The sequence below is a fragment of the Fusarium oxysporum genome, genomic scaffold, assembly GCF_000149955.1.
Source record: "Fusarium oxysporum f. sp. lycopersici 4287 supercont2.34 genomic scaffold, whole genome shotgun sequence".
NCBI classification, from domain to species: domain Eukaryota; kingdom Fungi; phylum Ascomycota; class Sordariomycetes; order Hypocreales; family Nectriaceae; genus Fusarium; species Fusarium oxysporum.
Window position 1 is genome coordinate 241,747 of NW_017264846.1, and position 21,112 is coordinate 262,858.

The 21,112-nt window shown below is 47.6% G+C and overlaps 5 protein-coding genes across 5 annotated transcripts; 3 read left to right on the forward strand and 2 right to left on the reverse strand.

Annotated features, from left to right (window-relative positions):
• Positions 1–599: 599 nt before the first annotated feature.
• FOXG_16348 (L-lactate dehydrogenase) lies at positions 600–1,637 on the reverse strand (the record flags this gene model as incomplete). Its single annotated transcript, XM_018396387.1, has 2 exons — positions 600–1,040; positions 1,098–1,637. 2 exons carry the CDS (start codon positions 1,635–1,637, stop codon positions 600–602), a joined length of 981 nt encoding a protein of 326 aa, XP_018256993.1.
• Positions 1,638–9,295: 7,658 nt separating this feature from the next.
• Positions 9,296–9,535, reverse strand: FOXG_16350 (uncharacterized protein; the record flags this gene model as incomplete). The annotated part of the gene is made up of 1 exon (XM_018396388.1): positions 9,296–9,535. One exon carries the CDS (start codon positions 9,533–9,535, stop codon positions 9,296–9,298), a length of 240 nt encoding a protein of 79 aa, XP_018256994.1.
• Positions 9,536–15,026: 5,491 nt separating this feature from the next.
• On the forward strand, positions 15,027–16,021 carry FOXG_16351 (uncharacterized protein; the record flags this gene model as incomplete). Its single annotated transcript, XM_018396389.1, has 2 exons — positions 15,027–15,072; positions 15,210–16,021. The coding sequence occupies 2 exons, from the start codon at positions 15,027–15,029 to the stop codon at positions 16,019–16,021; spliced, it is 858 nt and encodes a 285-aa protein (XP_018256995.1).
• Positions 16,022–19,413: 3,392 nt separating this feature from the next.
• FOXG_22431 (uncharacterized protein) lies at positions 19,414–20,360 on the forward strand (the record flags this gene model as incomplete). Its single annotated transcript, XM_018402839.1, has 2 exons — positions 19,414–19,560; positions 20,220–20,360. The coding sequence occupies 2 exons, from the start codon at positions 19,414–19,416 to the stop codon at positions 20,358–20,360; spliced, it is 288 nt and encodes a 95-aa protein (XP_018256996.1).
• Positions 20,361–20,387: 27 nt separating this feature from the next.
• On the forward strand, positions 20,388–20,495 carry FOXG_22432 (uncharacterized protein; the record flags this gene model as incomplete). The annotated part of the gene is made up of 1 exon (XM_018402840.1): positions 20,388–20,495. One exon carries the CDS (start codon positions 20,388–20,390, stop codon positions 20,493–20,495), a length of 108 nt encoding a protein of 35 aa, XP_018256997.1.
• Positions 20,496–21,112: the final 617 nt, after the last annotated feature.

Sequence of the window (21,112 nt, forward strand, 5' to 3'; positions counted from 1 at the left end):
ATTTTAATTGATCAGATAGTTTATGTTGTTTTTAAATGGATTGAAAGTATAAAGGTTGAGATTTTTGACTCGCTCACTTGTCTGACCCACTCACTTATCAACCACGTTATGTAGTTATCATTAGTGATATATATTTGTTAGTAATAGTCGAGGCCGATCAATTTGACTCTGTCATCGTATATCTGATTTGCTTGTAGATCCATTCCGCATTGACAGAGTACTGACTGCTTGCTATAAGAGGAATTGCAAGCCGTAAGAATAAACTCTAGGCAGCTAACACAGGTAACAAAAAACACGGTATAGAATACTGACTGCAAATTGCAACAGCTGGATAGGTACAACAAAACTCGCGATTGGTGTTACTTGCGCATGGCCTTGTGGAAATCGAACACGGCTTCTTTCAATGACCTGACATTATCAATAGAATAATAATTCGTAACACGGAAGCCCCCTAACTCTCCGGAGGAAATGATCTTTTACTTGCAAACTGCATGTGCCCCAGTGCTTGACAGATGCACCTCACATGCAACCATACTTGTGATGAATGGTGCTAGAATCATATTAGCTATTACTTAAAACACTGCGAATCGGAAACATCATCACCACCAGTCTCGTTGGATCGACTCAACACTTTCTTTCACTAGTTTTCCCGATGCCTTTACCGCAACCTCCTCCCCAGCATCCAAAGACAACGGAACTGAACTCAGAATCCCCTTTCTTCCAATAACAGCAGGCATACTGAGACAACATCCATACTGCTCTTGAAAGTGACTAACGGGGTATACCGCACGCTTGTCCAAGATAACAGAACAGCACAAATTAGCAGCGACTGAAGCAATCCCGAACGGCGCAGAGCCTTTACCCCGTATGATACTTTGCGATCGACGCTTGCAGATTAGTTCAATTCTATTGCGATCAAGAGCATTGAACATTTGTACGTCAGCATTAGGGACCGCGCCAATGCTTGCTGAAGACCAGGTGACTACTTGGTCTTCCCCGTGACGGCCCACGACGAATGCATCTACAGCAGACGGTGATACCTATAATGGTGCTGTATTAGAGAGACTGAGACGTTTGTTAGAGTCGCGGGTACTCACCAAAGCACGAGATGCAACCATCCCACGAAGTCTATAAGTGTCGAGAGTAGTACCGGTGCCGATGACCTGAGACGGAGGAAGTCCCGCCATGTCTTTGGCGAGGGATGTTAGCAAGTCAACAGGATTTGCCACAACCAGCAAAACCGTGTCAGGTCGGAAAGGTTTCATCGCCTCCATCACCTCACGTATCATCGAAGTGTTCCGAGACGTATAGTCAACCGTTGTCTGCCCTTGAAAGAACCATAAGTCTGTAGCAAAAACAAGTATACTTGGACGCTTACCTAACGTGTGTTTAGATGCAGCGGTTATGACCACGAGGTCGCTCTGAGCGGCCTCACGATACGTGGCTGGACGTACACGTGTACTGCTATTAGTACTGTAGATGACATCGGAGAGATCTTCGATCTGAGCATTTCTCAGATTGAGATCGAGGTCGACGAGAAGCAACTCGCCGGGGATAGAATTCAGTGCAAGGTTATAAGCGACGGCACCGCCGACTTCGCCGACGCCTACAATCGCTACTCGAGATGCTGAGCCCATTGTGTGCAGTTGAATAACTCGGGGGATTGATCTCCCATCGTGCATAAAAATGTGCCGTGTTTTATAAAGGTCAAGAGATGAGTTTATGACTTGCGGCGTAATTAGAGTTTGCGGTGTTCTGATGGTGTTCTGATGTCTGATATTAGTGGCTGTCAGAGTAGCAAGCAGTGTTGCTAATAATATAAACAATACGATATTGCCAATATGGACCCCCTCGCAATATTATTGTATTGTCAAGGGGTGCATATTGTATTACCCAATATGAACATGGCTCATATTGTATTTATTACCAAGAACCCAATATATTGGCAGTGTGACAATACACCCAATATATTCCACGTGACCCCATCACTAAACTGCTTCTGCACAAATCTCGTCGCCAAGTCGACTGAAATTGACGATTCTCTTCGTTGTGACCATTTTACCAAATGGAGGCGCTATTGAGGCATGGCGGTAAGTCTGTCTCGGCTCCACCATGACAAAGAAAATGGGCAGAGGCGACGATGGCCAATGTCGGCAGGGGAGGTCCAGCCGAACATGGTTAGTACCAATCGTACCTCCCCTGATGCGTGGAAACAACGCGTGGCCACGTTTTAACCAATAAAATGCCAAGTATCCCTGTCGCTAGTATAGGGTAAGACCTGCCCGCTACTCAAGAGGCAATTTCACCCCAGGACAAACATCCCAATATAAATAATATATTGTCAATATGGACGCCCTCATATTATATTGTCGGAATATCAAAATCTTCATATCATATTGTCACAATATGAGAAAGCCCATACCATATGGGTTATATTGCAATATACTACTTTATTGCCATATTATTAGCAACACTGGTAGCAGGGGAGGGTTACACGATAAGGGAGGTGTTATGACAGTTGTAATACGATTATCTGCAGGAAGCCACGATAAAATCAGATCATGGCTCGTTCCGTGTTTTCTAATGGGGTTATAAAGGTATTTTAAGAATGCCTTCACTGGCGGTTATATGCGGTTATAGTACTAACCGAGGTCCCTGATCTGACTGATGCACCTTTGCACGGTCACCTTGAGTTTCACGTATCGGAACATTATATTACGGTCTTCCAATAGTCAAATGACCCAATCAATATAACGACGCCAGTGTAAGCTTATCTTTGGCGCATAAGTGGATCACTTCACATGCGAGTTAGTTGGTAATGGCCTGCACAATGACCAGAACTGACCTCTATTCTAAATATAGTTTGGAGGAGGCAATGCAATTGTATTACGAGATCTGGAGATTGAAAGCACTCCAGTCAAGTATAAAATGCCATCTCAAGCAGCCATGCGCTGACTTGATCATCATCAATAGCATCCGCTAGCTATCATAAGATTCAATCAATCGTTACACATCAACACCATTGTCATCATGAAGGTTATCCCTCTTCTCACCACTATGGCTGCCATCACAGCTGCTACTCCAGCTCCTAAAGGCTGTACGCCTGGAACCTACTCGTGCACGCCCGACCTCAAGGGCTGGCAGGTCTGTAATGTCGACCGCACCTGGGTAGTGAGTCTCTCCGTTCCATGGCGGTGGATGACAGGAAAAGCTTATCCGGTTTTTAGTTCGCCGGTGTCTGTCCCCCGAAGACTGGTTGCCTGTTTAACAAGCAGAACGGCTCGCCGTATTGCGTGCCCCCTGGCTTCCATTTCTAATTGGGCTGCATTGCCGCGTCGTTGGGAAGTGTTGTTTTCTACTGCTTTTGTTGATTCTGTTCTTTACTCAACTCTTGGTGCTTACTCAGTGCGGTATACGAGGGCGCTGATTAGTGCATCTTGATGTCAATCCTTTGCTGACGACAATGTGGATATACTGCCAGCTCTTTGTAGATAGGCTTGTTCTTTAATGTATCTTGACTTTTGCTTTATTACATAACAATGCCCTGGATTGTAATGTCTAGTATATGCAGTGAAAGAGATACCTATTAATAGCCTAGTATCTGAGTAAAAGCAAAGATGCTAATAAGTTGAATCCCCAAGTTGCCAGCCTCAACAACTAATGATACAGCCAGGAAAGAATATGCACATTCCCCATCGGTTAAAACCAACTCCATATCACCAAAAGAATCCGTTTAGACAACCTTCTCGTATTTGTAATGTGTATCAACAACAGTCTTTACTTCAACAGTTGTGTTCTCGCCAGTCTCTGCGACTGCATGGGCAACCACGTCATCCCCATATGGCCATTCCCCTTTCATCTTGTCCGGCGTGTCATACTCTGCATAATCAAGAGGATCAAGCAGCTTACGCGCTGCATTGTTTGCATCAGCCCGGTGAACAAAAGTCCCCTCTATTTGCATCTCCTGCACGCAGCCGGTTCGATCTTTATTGTAGTCGATGACGGTCTGCGTCACGTAGTAAAGCGAAGGTATTCCCTGGGGTAACATGATAGATCCATCGCTGTCTCCCAGAAGCTGTTCGGTGTTGGGTGTAGCCTGGATAGAGATCTGGAATACCTGACCTGCAGGAGCCTTAGCGTAGACCAGAACTCCATTGCCATAAGCCCAGTCTCTAGTGTGACTTGAATGTACGGCGTACTCGATGAAGTCTTCCGGTTCGTATCTCAGCGTATGGAGGACCCTGGAAGCCGAGTCTTTGGCGGAGTCGAGTGTCGTACGTGTGCCGAGAATGTAGATGGATCGTTTGGCCCCCGAAGGGTCTAGATGGAAGTCGATGACTGTTAGGATGACATGGTAGAGGAGTTCGGAACTGTTCGACATGATGAAGAACTTTCAAGTAGATATCAGGTATTTAAACAGAGAAGATGGTTTTTTTAATGAATAAGTCAGGTTTAATGACCCAAGAGCGCTCGAAGCGACTGAAGGGTCGACGTGAAAATATAGCCATATTGTCTGATGTGCATTTTGAAATCAGAGAACGCGTATCGTCATAGTAGTCAAATGAACGACGCTGCGGGGATGTCTCGACATGTCTTCATTGGTCATGCGATAAAGGTGGCGCCCTCAAACTCAATTGAATCTGCCCGAAGTTTGTTAATCCCCCTGCCAGAAGATCCGCACCTGATCCTTGTCGTGTAGAGGCTGCCTTTTTCATTGCATTCAGAGCTGTCATATGTCAGTCATAAGAGTAAATCGTGTTAAATTGTTAAACCCGGGTATTCAGCGAATTGGATCAATAGGATTTACTCACATGAACATCTGTGGCGTCTGAACGGCTGAAGGGGAGTGACTCGTCACATCACGTTGCGCGCCGTTGTGGCGTGATGCTAACGCTACGAATGGTATGTAATGGTGGTGTCCATCATATCATAGCCTAGAGCCTCGGAAACCCGTTCAAATGCTAACCTTCGATCAATTTCAGATGGGAGTTCATAAGGTAAAATTCATATCAAACGCAACATCCCAGTCACTTGCCTCTGTGAGGAATCTCGGTGGGGGGACCCATCCTTGCACTTCATAGCATTCATGTCTAGCTCTAGCATCACCCACTTGGGGAGCCCTGAGACCCCGACCCAAGCTATGCGATGCTGGGGCGGTTGTCTCCAATTCTCAAGCTTCGAAATCGATCGACCAAACGATTTGATTGATTCGATTAATCGATTCGATTTCGATTTCGATCCATCAGCTAGAGCCTTCCAGTCGATCGATATCGATCGACTACAAGTCGTGATTGATCGATTTGATCGTCGATCGCCAAATTCGTCGGAAGTGTTAGATTAGGTATTATTTGTGGGGCCATTCCTCACTGCGCATCGGCCAGTACCATTGTAACCTTAACCTGACGCGTCACACAGCGCGACACGAGACAGACCCGTGTCCTTGGATGCTTGTCCAATGCTCTCTGCTCAAACATATTCAATTCAAGTAAACCTCATAGATTTGACACTTGCCAACGCGGTAGCCTACGGTCTAACCTCGGGTACTCTTTGTGGGACTCAGTCATTACCGTACCAATATATCATGGACTCTTTCGACGAAGAGGTAGAAGATGCCACCACCTCAATCCCACCGCCTTCTTCTGAGCTGTCAACCAGCTCGGCTTCGACTAAGTATGCACCCAGCAAGTTTCCAGACTACGAGGCTTGGACGATTGATAAATTCGAGCGTTTCCCCGGCTTTACGATATGCCATGACCCTTCTCGGGAGCGGACTTGGTGGCAATTCGGGTTTAGAATGAAGGATAATCGATCACAACCTCACAAGATTGTATGGATATGCGAGAGGTGTTTTCTTCGTAATAGGCTGAAGACTACAAATTATGTCTTCGTTGCTTCTACGGCAGGAGGTATCGTCTGGCATCTGAGTAGGGAACACAAGGTCGTGGTTGGTGCCATCCCCGCGCCCTATCCCATGTTGCTCGACGATAAGCACTGACTTGTCAGCCGCCTTGTGGAAAAATGACAGGTCCAGGTTCTAGGAATGGAGGTACACAACGGAATCTACTCGATATGCTTCACGCCGATCCCACGAATCCTCGAGATCAAACCCTTGTCAGCAATTTGCGTTCATTATTCGACCCCACCGTGAACCAGCTGCTCCTGCTCGACTGGCTTACGTACCATAACCTCCCCTTCAATCTAGTAAACTCAGAGCGCTTCAGGCGACTCTTGCTCTACAATAACCCTTCTCTCCGGGAAGAGCAGATACCAAGCGACAGGACTCTCGTGAACCTTCTAACAAGTGAGTACAATCGAGCTAGCCAGGAAGTTCGCGTGCTTCTTCGAAAAGCGAGAAGTACGGTTCATTTTACCTTCGACGGTTGGACTTCCCGACAAAACGCATCATTCCTTGGCATCAATGCTCATTTTATTGACCGAGATTGGAAACAATGGAGAATTCTTTTGGCGTTACCACCTCTAAGGAATCGCCATACTGGTGCAGTGCTTGCGGATGAAGTTGCAGACACGATTTGTGCCTTCGACCTTCAAGATAGGTACGCAACCATGACCAACGACTCCATCGGTTAGCAAGCCGAGCCAAGTATTCTAACTGTTATTCGACTTCAGAATCGGGTACTATACGTTTGATAACGCTGCGAATAATGATACAGCTATGGAAGCACTCGCCGCTGAGTTCGACTTCGACAAAGATGAGCGTCGCATTCGCTGTGCCCCTCATTTTCTGAACTTGGCAGTCAGGGCTATGATGTATGGAAGTAAAAGCGACAACTTTGACGAACTGCTGGCTCACTGGGGCGACAAGGACTTCATGACGGAAGAGGACGAGCAACGCCAGTTATCCGACGCCATCAATGAACTTGGGAAGGACGACGACGACTTTGGCACGCCAAGCATGGAAGAAGACTTGGAGCTTGAGACAGCCCCGGAACATAATCAGGAGCAGTGCCAGGTCCCTGAGATTATCAACGCTGAGTAGATGGACACATACCGTAAGTATGGGCCATTTGGCAAGCTACATAACATTGGCATCGCCCTTCGAACGAGCAGCCAACTTCTAGAGGACTTTTATGAAGCTCAACGACAGACCGCGCCAACCGAACCTGTACTTGCGTGGATTCAAAACGTCTGTACACGTTGGCAATCCGATGAGGCGATGGCCTCGCGCGCCCTGCTCAAGCGCTCGGCCTTAAACAGGATGCTCTCCATTATCGAGGAACGATGATCAGCCAACGCGGTAAAGAACAAGACAGACCGGCAATATTGAAAGAAACTCTCTCCCTTGAGGAATGGAAGGTTATTGCGACAGTTCAGAAGATCCTCCAGCCGTTCAAGGTCGCCTCAAAGCAGCTCCAGCGCGAGGGCATTGCTGGTAAACGTTCAACATCGGGAGGGTTCGATGAGTATTTCCAGGTGGTGGAGATACTTCTTGACCACCTTGAGCTGGCTGTCAAAGGGGTATTAATTGAAGAGAATGATGATCATGTTATGGAAGAGGTTCACCTATTCGATGACATGGATGCGAAGACCCGGAGACTTTTGAAAATTTACATTAAACTCGGATGGAAGAAGCTGAACTGCTACTATGGCAAGCTGACCTCAACCGCCTACGTAGCGGCAGTTGTATTTCACCCGTGTAAGAAATGGCGAACACTAGAGCAGCTTTGGAACCAGCTCCCGTCTCGTCAGACGTCGGAGTGGAGGAAGACTTATGAGGAAAACCTAACGAGAGTCTGGAAAGAGAAGTACAAGAACATGGGTCATGGGGTAGCTTGCAGTGCTGTTTCAGCTACTGAGAGCAATAGTGCCCTGGACTATATTGAGCGCCGACTAGCGTTTAGTCGATCACTCGTCCGGCCCGGCTCTCAAGAACGACAAAGCAAACGGCGAAGGCAGTCAGCCATGTTGCCAGTACAAGACGAGCTTGACCAGTACTTGTCTGAGCCGCCAGTAGACAACATCGCGTACAAAGTCGATCCGATTGCTTGGTGGAGGGATGTCGGAGCGGTGCGGTTTCCTCGGTTATCTTTCATGGCTGTCGACTTTCTCACCATTGCGTCATCTTCTGCTGAAACAGAGAGATTTCAGCAGTTGCGGGAGGATGGTGACACCGCTTAGGTGCCGCCTGCGACGGCATATTGTAGCCATGGCCCAGTGTCTTCGTTCGTGGAGTAAGGCTGGGATCTACCAACCAGCTCTGCCCCTTGGTCTCCTTGAAGACCCTGCTCGATATAAATCGATCGATTTCGAAGCTTGCCAATTCTGCTGCCGCTTATGGCTTTGACAATTCTATTCGTGGTTGGAATGCCGAAGTATGTCTCCTTATCTTTTGCAAATAGCTACGATACTAATGATTGTGAAGAGTCTATAAATGGCCGAGGCCGGGAATTTCTGTGTCCCCAGAAACATCACCGGCTTCTATGTCGTCATGTTCTCAGCCTCGATACCTGCCGCACCTCGATGCCCTTGCTCCTTCTAGAACGAGCAAATACATGAGGTGGGACATCATGCACCATGTACACGCCTCCTGGGCTGTACCGGCCTCAAACATGACGTGGTATATCTTTGAACGTGTCACTATTCGAAGGCACCTACTAACCGCCATGCTCTATATTCAGTGCTATTTGTTTGTGTGATGTTATGGATACGGCCATGGTTCGCCAATTGGACTGTCAGCATATCTTTCACTCCAACTGTATCGTGGCCTGGTACCTGGCGGCACATGACACATGCCCTACATGTATGCATAACTTTGTCATCAATTATGGCACAATATCAAGGCCACAACACGCCCATATCTAGAAATACTAGGTAGATAATATTTAGATCTCACACCCGGATCTATCCTGCGTTGCATCGACCAATTACACATCCTTTACCGTCTGCCGAATATGCCAGCTGACCCAGTCATGATGTCCGATCTATGAGTCAAATCTAGTGTTCTTGAATCACCGGGTTGAAAGAAAGAGTAAGGTTCATCCTCTCACCGGCAGTTAGTTTGAGTCCGGCAAATGATATTATACCTTGGTCTTAAGCATGAAAGATGTGCAGCCACGGGGATTATCCTCGAGCTACGGAGCAATTGGTCTGCTATTCTACGTAGGTGGTGGACATGGGTTTGAGCGTACTTTACGCAAGACACATATATAAATTAGCTGAGTGGTTCCTCTCACACACATGCGCAATAACCTTAACTATTTATCTCCACGTGGTTATCGCCAACCTCTAGCCTTTCTTATGGTTCCTTCTCAGGCCTTTGTTAAACGTATCTCATCTATCACTGACTCATCAACGTTTTATTTAGATCACTCAGCTGAGTAGACAGATGTCTGTTCTCTTCCTCGAGAGTGAGGACGCGCTGCCTTGCGGCATCCAACACTTCGCCTCGACTGTAACCAAAATCCGGAGCTTCCGGGTCCCCTTCGCCCACGGCCTCGTCCCTCATCTTGCAAGCCTCGAGCACAGCGAGTAATCCCTCAAACCTCAGTTTCAAGCGTGTGCGATACTGCTTCTCCATGTTGTTATAGCACTCCCGTGCTTGAAGGACATGTGCAGGAAGTCCGGGTTTCTTGTGGACTTTCTTTAGTTTGTGAGATGCTGAGCGCATTTTCACTTCCGGTGGGGTCCTTTCGAGTTGCTCCGAAATTCCCGCAGTAAGTGACTGCGGCGGGACTGTTGTCTGGCTCATATCGGAACCAGCTAAATCGAGTTTATGTGGGGAATTTTTCGGCTGTGGCATTTTCCCGCTCCGCATAAGCAAATCGTCATCCCCAATAAGTCTCGTCAGGCAAGAGGGACCACGGCTTGGTGCTTGGGGGCGTCAAGAAAGATCCTGAATCTGCTTGGAGCATCACGGCTTGGGCCGACTCGGATTGGAAAGGCGACACTGTTACGGGAAGATCGACGTTTGGATGGCTCGTCCAACTTGAAGGATCTACAGTCTCATGGAGGGACAAACGGCACGAAACAGTGGCACTATCGACTACCGAGGCTGAATATACAGCACTCTCCCAGTGTGCCAGAGAATTGGCCTGGACTAAAAACCTCTTCTCTGAACTGCTCCTTCCGCTACATATGCCTATCCCGCTGAACGGCGACAACCAGGGTTCCCTAAAGCTATGCAGAAACCCTGAGCTTCACCAACGGACAAAGCACATTCCGTTAACCGAGCACCATATCCGAGAAGAAGTTGAAGCTAGGAACATTGATGTGCAAAACGTCAGCACACATGGGCAGGTAGCAGACGGACTCACTAAACCATTGAACGCCGTCAGCCATGGTCACTTTCTAGAAGCAATTCGAGTCAGTGCATGTCCGATCGAGAAAGCAGGTCGTATTATTTGGAGTACTGAAGTCCACGATGACTCTGTGCCCTGAAGACAAGGTGGATGGGGGCGTGTTGGAAAATCCGGGGATCCCCCTTCCCTTCAGGATTCAGACTAACAGTCTGAAAGTCCTAGATTTAAAGTTTAAAGTCATAGATGAAATCATTTAGAGATATAAACCTGAGAAGAACTCTCATCTCAATAATGAACAACCAAGTTATACAAAAATATATTTTCACCCAGCACTACTGCGCAATATAAACAACACCTCGTGACTATGACAGGATCTTGCCGCGACGCTAAAAATCGAGAAATTCAAGCTTAAGTACAGAGTGCAATGTACTGCGGGGCGAAGTGGCTCTGCCGCTAACCCAATTTAGCACACTTGCAGTGATTTCGGGGGTGGTTTGCAACAGTCACCTCTATCCCTTCTATTGTCGAGGAGCTCCGGTCGGGCCACAGCAGGGTTGGGCAGCCAATAAAAATGCATCGGATTAAGGGTACCTACCCCTTCACCTATTTTAGCCTATGGTAGAAGTACCAGCAATCTCTCCAGTTACAAATCGCTACATCACACTGCTCACATCCCCCAACTGTCTGGCGCCTCCTTTTATTACGACTGACCGGCGCCAAGGGCCTCCTTGAGCTTCTTGACCTTGGCTGCCCTAATTGAAGTCCCTGATAAGCGTGGCAATTCGACTTTTTTCCCTCTTTGGACGTGCTTATGTTGTGTAATAGGCGTAAATTCGTCCCCAGCTCGAAAAAGCGGCCTCGATTGACTTTGCGGATGGAAGGCTTCAGGCTGGCGATCAATTCAACCATCAACTCAATCTCGTCAATTTTATGGAAGTTGAAGTCACGTGCATCAATTCAATCAATCCCATTTGACACTCGCATTGATTGTTTCAATTCCACCTAGATGCTTTCAACGTTGACCATCGGTTGAAACTGTCGATAATGGCAGTGGTTCAGGGTAGCGCCCAGTCCGTGTAGTCCCATAAGACGCGTCCACAGGACCCCTGCTAGTACTTTTGCCCCGTATTTTTGATGCACGTGCCAACTGCACCTAGCATTAGGGGTTTATGAACGCGTCTCAGCTGTCGTCGCGCTCTATGACCCTTGCAGGAAGATCATTACCTGCATTCCATTCCTTTCCTAACCTTCAAATGACGCCAACGTACCTGTCAAGTGCCAGAGTCCCGACTGCAGCGCACCTAGTACTTCACCTAATAACTTGGATGCTTCGCCAGTCGATTGGAAAGCCTTCCCATGGCACAAGTTTCCGGGTTTCTCGATTTCGGAACGCGTTGGCAGGCACACTTCGTGGGTTTGGCAGCACGGCTTTGACATTCAAGCCCGCGATTCTCCCACGAGGAGGAAATGGGTTTGCAAGCATTGTCCCCGGAGGGTCAGGTCCAAGGTGACAGACTTCACTGCGGTTGGCACACAGAATATCGAGAAACATCTGATCAGGGAGCACAGACTTGTCGACGAGTCCGAGAGGAGGAAGCCACCTGCTCTTTGGAAGGGAAAGCAGGAAAAGACACGCCCAAGAAACATTGTGGGAGGAAGAGTACAAACCGCTACCGACTCTTTCGAATTCGAATGAAGAACCCCCATTCAAGCGTTTGAAGGCAATGAGTGCACTCGAAAGGCACTGAGCTCACAGGACTTCGTCTCTGGTAGGCAGGTGTTCTTGGGAAAGTCCACGGAGTAGGGGCCAAGACGAATATGATCACTGGCTGTCGAGTGCCGACTCTAGGAACGACAATCTTGTGACAGATCCCATCCAATATTGGTGGGAAAGGCGGAGAGACTACCCTCGATTGTCGCGAATGGTCCTTGACCTACTATCAATACCGTCTATGTCGGCAGAGTGCGAGCGTTTGTTTAGTGTTGCTGAGCAAATGGTACCACCGCTGCGGACTCGATAGGAATGGCACAGACACTGAGGTCATGGGTGCGGAATGGCCTAGTCGACGCGGCTGATAGCTTGATTGATGTGTCAGAAGAGGTTGGAAATAGCGTTATATGGGAGGCAGAGGAGGATGACCTAGACGCTGGGAAGTGAGCATTGGGGGACTCGACGCGCGTGTGATATTCAACATATTCAATTCAACGCCATCAATTCAATCTGGAGATGCAGTGGTTCAACTCCACTGGCCAAATGCTGAGTAAGCTTTCAACGCAACGCCACGCGAGGACGAAATTGATGGAATTGAATTGATCGCCAGCCTGGAGTCACCTCGGGTACATAAGGCGAAATGCGACAGAATTCAAAGGGCTAGAGAACAAGGCCACGACGCGAAACGAGAAAAGTTCAAGTCGATATGAATATTTCATGAAAAAAGCAATATAGTGCGGGTCTTAGTTTGCGAGTATCTTCATGCCTGGCCGAATCCGGTGTAATTGAAAATTTGGATTTTGTGTGGGAGGAACGAAATTTTGGTTATGCATTAGGTGGTCCTGGATGGTAATGAACAACAATGTCCTCATCCGAGGTTACAGAATAACCCGCTATACTATATTTCAGCTATTACGAATGCGGTATCATCTGATTCCCAACCGTCGAGTACCATATTTGCAATCAGGAGATTGTGATCACATGGCGGACGCCATCATAACCAAAGCGCAACTAGTACGAATTAACCTATAGTATACATTGGTCACGACTTTTACAACATGGTACCTTTCGATGGAGCTGTTATATAATTCCCCCGAGCTTTTCGAGCAGCTCCTCTCGTCACTATCTCCTCAGTGCCCACAAGCCTCAATCCCGTACCCCGCCCCATATGACCCTGGTCATGACGACAGTACAAGTGGGGTACGGAAAGTTAGTTCTGTTGAACAGGCGCTCGGGTCTCACGTGCAAGCAGGGATACTTTAAGATTACAACCGAAATGGTAAAACCTCTAAAGGGGCAGAATTCAACAGAAGACAAGATGAATATACCAATCTGGATCAATGGACCGAATACACGTAATGTCTGACAAGTTCAATGAAGCAATTTCGGCCAAAACACCATACAAATTATTTTGAAGTTATCAATGAATTCTCCGCCAATTCTAGAAGAGATACATATTATCAACACCTATGATGACAGTAGCTTTATTAAAGAAGATCATAGTCGCTGTATACACCAAATGATCCGAACTGGGTAGCTGTTTTTCCGGCCGAAACAGACTGTGGCACCAAATTCGAGCTCTTTGTGGATAACCTCTTCTCGTCGTCAGATCTCTTCCGCAGCCTTCACAAGCATGGCCATGGGGCCACAGGCACGGCTCGCCCTAACTATGGCATCCATAAGGAGCTACAACAAGATAAGAAGGCTGATGGGGAGGGACCAAAACCAGCTATCAAGTCAAGGTGATCCTAACCCCTGACAATCAGATATAGCGTCAGACACTTTTTATATGTGAGATCCCTACTGATTTGTCTACGTGCCATACTTCTAGGTCAAACCGATAGCTTGGAAAGATAGCTGCCTTGTGTTGTTCCTGACTACTGTGTTCACGGGCGACGAGCGAGTTGATCGAAAGAGGAAGAGGCCGTCTTCTAAGAAGTTAGAAGCCAAGCCGATACAGCTTTTTTCTTTTTCTATTTGGTGACGAAGCTGTCAAAGTGATAAAAGTCCCGACATTTGCTGCTGCCTACAACGACGAAAAGAATCATTTTGATCGAGGTGACCAGTTGAGATCATATCATGCCTATGATCCTCTCCGCCGCGGCCCTTGGCGGGCACTTTGTTGGACCTTTCTTCTTGATGTGGTCCTTATTCATAGCTATATTGCTCAACTACAAGGGCCCGGGCCAAATTAGAAGAAGTATACGACAGAAGCAGAGTGGCGAGCGTGCATTTACAACGCCTTATTCAACACATATCATGAAGAAAGTTAGTCAAGGAAGAGGTATCGCGCAGAGAACGAATCCGACCCTGGAATACAGCAAAAAGAGTACCTACTTGTTCGCCGGAAGATATGTCGGATTGCTTTGCTTGTCAGGGCTTTCGACAAGGCTAAGTGAGGTCAAAAGGCCAAAAAAGGGGGCCCTTTGGGGAGGATGGCGGTAATGCAAGAAGGGGGCAGACTGATTATTGGTGTAGCGTGTGCAAGGTTCCTCTTTGTAACAACGGGAATTGCTGGTACTTCTATCATAATAAGAATTAGGTAGGCAATAAAGTACCACTTGTTTGAGGCATTTTAATTGGACCGACCCCGCTGTCAGTACGGGAATTGAGACTTGTGGGCACTGAGGAGATATACATCTTTATACTGGGGTCCAACTGCAGTATCACTGCTATAGCGATCGCACGCCCCATTATGTAAAATACACAACGTGGCAACTGTGACATTCGCTTATCATGCACGTTATAGCGTTACACCGGGCGAACGGTAAAGGTGGCGTCCAATAGAATTGCGCGGAGGACGTTTCGACAGCTCACTTTAAGCCCCCTGGATTTTTCGCTCGAAGGCAGTCCCTTTGTGCTGAAGAAAGAAGTTAAAGGAAGGGTCTCTGGGGTGTGTTAAAATTCTGGGCTCCTTTCACTGGTAAGTAGCTTGACAAGTTGGAGAAGAGAGTCGCTAACCTAAAAATCGAGTATATTTAACCCCTCTGGTCCCGCCTGCAGACAATCTTTACTGTAGTAGTCGACCTACCTCTCCCGCCTCATTAAACCCAGCAAACATGACCCCATCACCTTCAGCAGAGCCTGCCAAGCCTAAGCGAAAGGGTATGTTGCGCTTTCCCTTTATATATTGTTAGTCTTGCTTCATTGTTCTCATGTCATAGATCTGCGGCAGATTATAGTACATAGAAATAATGCGAGTCGAGTCAATTTACTCCTTGTGCTAACACAAAATTATTCAGGCACCCGAAGAATTTCTACCCTTACTCCCTCCCAACTCGCCCGAAAGAGAGCCAAAGATCGAGAAGCCCAGAGGGCCATCCGTGCCCGCACCAAGGAGCACATCGAGCGGTTGGGCCGCGAGTTAGCGGCGCTCAAGCTGAGCCAAAGCTGCGACCAGACCGTCCAAGAGCTATTGAACCGCAATAGGGCGCTCGAGGAAGAGCTGATGCGACTCAAGGAGAATATGAGAGTGCAAATAATCTCATCACTTTACTCGGCTCCAGGTCTGAATTCACCCCAGCTCTCGTTGCTCGAGAGTTTCTCATCAACGTCGACATTCAACGACAACCTCGGTACTAGTAGCGATGCCATTCCTAGCCCTCGTGGATCAACGTTTCCTAGCGACTACTACAACTTCCTCCCCGACTACAGCCAACAACACGTCCCCTTATCCAACAACTGCGAATCCTTGGCAAGCACCGTCTCCTGCTCCAGTCCCTCCAACGTCTCGACCCCATCATCATCAGTTGACTACAACACTGGATATATCTCAATCAGCTTGCTCTCCTCGATCCTTCCCTCCAACCCCAACTCCTCAAGCATCAGTGTTATGTTTCACAAGGATGTTGTCGAGATGGAGTATAACAACGTGGGCCTTCACAGTATAATCACCCAAGGGCTTCCTCTACCCGACATTAGCGAGGAAAGTAGTAATACTCAGAGCCTAGACGCCGGATTCCAGCTCAACAATACTTCACTGCAGTCCGGCACTCCCCATTCTCACCGCTACATATCGCACCACTGCCACCAGCACTCCGCCTGGAAGATATAGCCTATGTATTACCCTCAGGCGCAGTCGTCGGTTCACTGAAACTCTTGCCACGGTGGCTCAACCTGTATACCCCGCTGATTATGCAGCTGACCTGCCGCCTCGATGAGTTTTGGTCAGCTTCGTCCATAACTGCCGTCGGCAGGGCCAGGCCAAGATCTGCTACATTTTAAGCTAGACTTGCAGTCTCCGTTTCGAGATAACGACGGCCACGAACAAATTACATGCTCGCCACAGGTTTGACACAATCCTTTGGCCGCTATGGGGTAGAACGCGTCGCAGGGAGCGCCATCCTTGCGCATAACCCCCGAGACGCCATGCAACCCATATCCACTAATCTTGTATTCGCACATGACCGGCTGCAAATCACAAAGTATATTTTTAGGCTTGAAATTTCATTAGCAAGGAATTACGGCCTCTTGTGATAGAGCTCACCGAAACCTAAACCTAAACATTCCTAGTGACGGGTTGAGTGCTACCGGTGTTTATCGGTGAACGGTGATCGGTGAACGGTGAACTGTTGCTGTTGAAGGGTCGGAGTTGCGACGAAGGCGGCCATCGCTTTTGCTAACTTGTGATGGAACTCAATCCGTTTGACGGTCGACAGTGAGAGAGAACCTGAAGAGAGAGCCCGAGGCCCCGACGTTACTCCTGTTGAAGATTACAATTAATCTGAATGATCATGTTGGCAAAAGTCATTTTTCGATGTCATGTTGTTAGACCACGCAGGGATGCCGAGTGCAGTTAACAACTGATTTGTTATTATTTTCTCCTTGCAGTCGAAGGACCTTTGAGGCCATATATCTTCGACTAATTCTTCCTAGGACTTGAGTCCTAGACTCCTAGAGTCCTAGATGACAGTCCTACGATTTGAATTTTAGGACATCAAGCTTTAGCTTTAATCTTGAACCTTGGTCATGAAGTTGAGGGGGGACGATCAATTCTTTCAACACTAACCAGCAATACTTTGCCAATCCTGGATTGCTTACAACACACATCAGTGATAGGAATAACACGCAGTTTCCTTGTGACTTCATTGTAGGTTACCCATGTTGGAAAATCCGGGAATCCCCCTTCCCTTCAATATTCAGACGGTTAGTCTGAAAGTCCTAGATACTATCATCTAGAGTAATATGCCCGAGAATAACTCTCAGCTTAATAATGAATAACCAAGTTTTACAAAATATATTTTCACCCAGCACTACTGCGCAATATAAACAACAACCCAAAGGCTGATTGGTATAAACAGCTACGTTGTGGTTTGACTGATTATCTGGAGAAGGACTAACAAGACTACAATCTTCGTATTGGTATGAATGGGCTTTGGATACAATCGGGGCATTATGTATGTCCTTCCTGTAGCGAGTCGAAGAGAAAGCCCTACACACGACCTGGTCCTTTCTAGAGCCACTTGGCACACCACTCGGCTGCTTTCATGAAATAATCTTGTGTATTCCAAGCAAATGTGGGCGTTGAGATATACCTTATAAGGGCTATAATGTTGAGAAGCTTTCAGAATAGACCATGTAGAAAAGCCACACATTACTTATTTGATAGCTTATGGTGCATGCCCAGCATGAAAAGCAGGTCGGCAGAGAATACCGCGAAGATTATTCTTATAGCCGTCCCGATTGGGAAACTGAAAGGTAGGCATGGGGTGAGAGGACTAGGAGTACATGGACAAAAGATTGAAGCCATCAATTTAATGGTAGCTGTCTATTGATAGCTTACAGTCCATAGGAGTTTTATTGAGCAAGATTTATCATGACAGTATCGGGTAAGGTCTTGACTATATTGTCTATCCATTACGAGTTGTGATAGTCTACACTGCGTAGGATAATACCGTGATCTATATACTCATATACACTAATCACGAATCGGTTTAATAGTTAGAAATCATCGTTTCGTTATAATTAGTCGTTTAATACATTGGTCATTGCGGTTTATATCCATACCCTATTATTTATGCGCAAAGACACTAGCATCTATATGCTCCTTCCCTAGGTATTCTCGGGCTCATCCTGCGCGTTACCTTTCTCGGGGCACACCACCTCATGGTGAAGGCTCTCATTCTTTACCTCGCGATTCTTCCCATCTTACCGTGGCTGGTTAGCGCTCTCATCAACATTGCTGGTGTTTGGCACGGGAGAAAATGGGCCAGATATCCGTTCCCGACGCGGATGCTGACTCCCAGTCCCGATTCTACCTATATTAGAAGACTTATGGGCCAGCGACAGCGCCAAGTCACCAGAATCGAAGTACTTTCTAGCCTGTAGTCGATATTCAGGTCAGCTGGATCCATACCAAACGATACACGGAGCGGGCTATATGCTGCTTGTACATACGTCCAACTGGTGGTGGAGAAGATCTTGGGTTGGTGGTTTTCCGTATATCTCTTCGAGACGCTCTATCCTATTATCATCAAGCTGCCTGGCCTAAGAAACGTATAAATTATTTCGAGTAAAATTTCGAATGGACGTATCTGCGCACCTTGGAATCTACCTCATCCTAGGATTCCATCTGTAGGTTTTGGGCTGATATCTAAAACTAAAGGGCGGACTAGAGCAAGGAAATGGAAGGGTTGGTGGTTGATGTGATCAAGGCCGGACGTGTTTCTTAGACCCGTGTGGGGTTTAAAAACATTCTTATAGGGAGACAGCCCTATCCTATGTCACCCCTTAGTTCGATTGTGACCGCCTCGTGTCTATCCTTAAATCAGCGAAGATCTGTACCTGGACCTTCACAACTGTCGCAACCATGTCAGTTTACCACAACTCCCGCTTCATTGCCATGGGATAAAGTGCGTCATTTTGCCACGATGGCTTTATCTTTCAGTGTTAGTCGTGAGAGCATGTTCACATGCGTACTTCCAATCTTGGAGAATATCGTTTAAAGCTTCGAGATTTAACACTGAAGCGGATGAAGAGATACGTAGGGTGCAGAATCGAGATCCTCGTATCGTTTCAAGACATTTGGGGAGAGAAGAGAGAGACTTGCATTGCCCTGAATTTAGAAATTTTCCGTTAATAATCCTGGGCGCCTACTAAACTCGGGCAACGCGGGGTAACATCGAGTAAGACGCGGTAGAAGGCCAGCGCTCCCGATGCTAGTGGTGACGACATGGGGGGCGGGTCTCATCCGTTCATGGTTTAGGGCTGTTGACAAGCCGAGGTAATAAGAAAGGTTCAGGCAATGATACAATACCATCATCTATGACATATCTCCTGTCTATGCAGGGTCAGGCTGACCTCATGACCCCTATGTCATGATACCTGACGTCCATTTTCACATGGAGGTTCCCCTCCTGTCAATGCCCCTCACACGTTCGATGAACACCTTGTCGACGGTCTTGGTCGCACTTTGACATCTCAAAACTTCATCGGGGGCATGCGATGATGAGTCGGATTGAGGCGACTGGCGGCATGGCCGGGGGCGTGGGGAAGCAGACGAACAAGTGGCCCAAGGACGTGGACAGCGACAATGAGTATTCCAAGAACGAGAAGCCGGCTCAGGATCTTCTCAAAATGAGGACCATGATGCTGGTGAATTCTGCTACGGGTGAGTCCATTATTGGATAAGAGCGAGCCGTGATGGTGGAAGGACAGAACTGCCTCGGGCCTTTGAGTGATGTCAGGGGCAAGAAAAGCCATGGCTACATGAAAGAGGCTTTGGTGTAGACACCAGTGACGGAGGGTATTCTAGTGGCCTAACACCTGCACCCTCAAAGTGAAGTGACAGGTGATTAAACTTTCTTGGGGTGTTTTTGGAACAAAGTTCACAAGCCCGCCGACCCTACCCTTGAGAGTTCTTGATCCAGGCTCTGTCTAAGTAGGGGCCATTCTCATACCGGGTGCAGATTAATACTACCCAGAGACGTTATTATAGGCGAATGAGGATGATGCCGCGAGAAAGTCGATCCAATGAAGATGTGTAGGTGACAGGTTGGGAGTGTGTGTTAGCGTCATTTCGGGAATGGAACTTGTTTCCATCGCCTTGTCCCTCAAGGTTAGTGAAGTGCAGGTGGGCTAAAATGACAAGAATCACGCCACAGATCTGCCAGATATAACGAATACCGACGCCAATCTACCTCGATATTTCAGCCAAATGTATACAAGACCCTTACTCCAAGGCCAACAACCACCCGTACCCCAAACACCAGCGCATCCCCGTCCAAAAAATACCACCACTGACTAGACCACAGACGTCGAGTTCGTGCCGAGGATACTGGGAAGCACAATCGGCGGGTGTCATGCGCCCGCTCGTCAACGTGATGGAGGCAGCGGCGCTCGGCGTACGCAACATGCAATACGGCGACTGGCGCGACGAGCGGGCAGGTCGGTGACACGCTGGGCAGCACCGGCACGGGCGTATGAACCAGAGAGTTTGGCTCAACAACGTGGCCGAGGGTGTGCTGAAAGTGGGCGAGTGGAAGGGCCCTAAGGATGAGCTGGAGGGGTGGAAGATGTTCTTTTCTTGAAATTGAGAGGATGAGGTGAGGGAAACGTTCACTCTATACTGTATATAAATGAACCAAATTAAGCAGCCATGTAATTAGATTTATTGAACCTAGAATATAATCGAACCACACAATACTTCTAGCCATCTTCAATATGGTAGCCGTTATTCCTACAGTTGCATCCGACGAGACTGGCAATCACTCGCCGCCAGTCACAGACTTGCCACTGGGGCTCACCTTCCTCGCCATTTTCATCCTGGCACTAACATGTCATGTCATGTGGGTTTCTCTACCTCGTAATAACTTTGGTAATATATACTGAGGTACATCAAGCTCTTGGCTTCTCACATCCCACGGGCATCCAACACAGGATCCAGTGGCCTCGGACCATGAGACTGTCCAGCGACGACAGTTTTGAACCGGTGATGCTAGACCAAATTTCCCCTGCACGAACTTATTGGCAGTGGAAGGCCGAAATGAGTGATGTGGTGAACACCGCATCCGGTTTCAATGCCCGGTGAGCACGCAAGTCTAATACTATGTCAAACCCATTTTCTGACTACTTCTCAGTGCAATTTGTTTGGAGCCAATGGCGGACAAGGATATAATCCGTCATTTACAATGCTGTCACGTCTTTC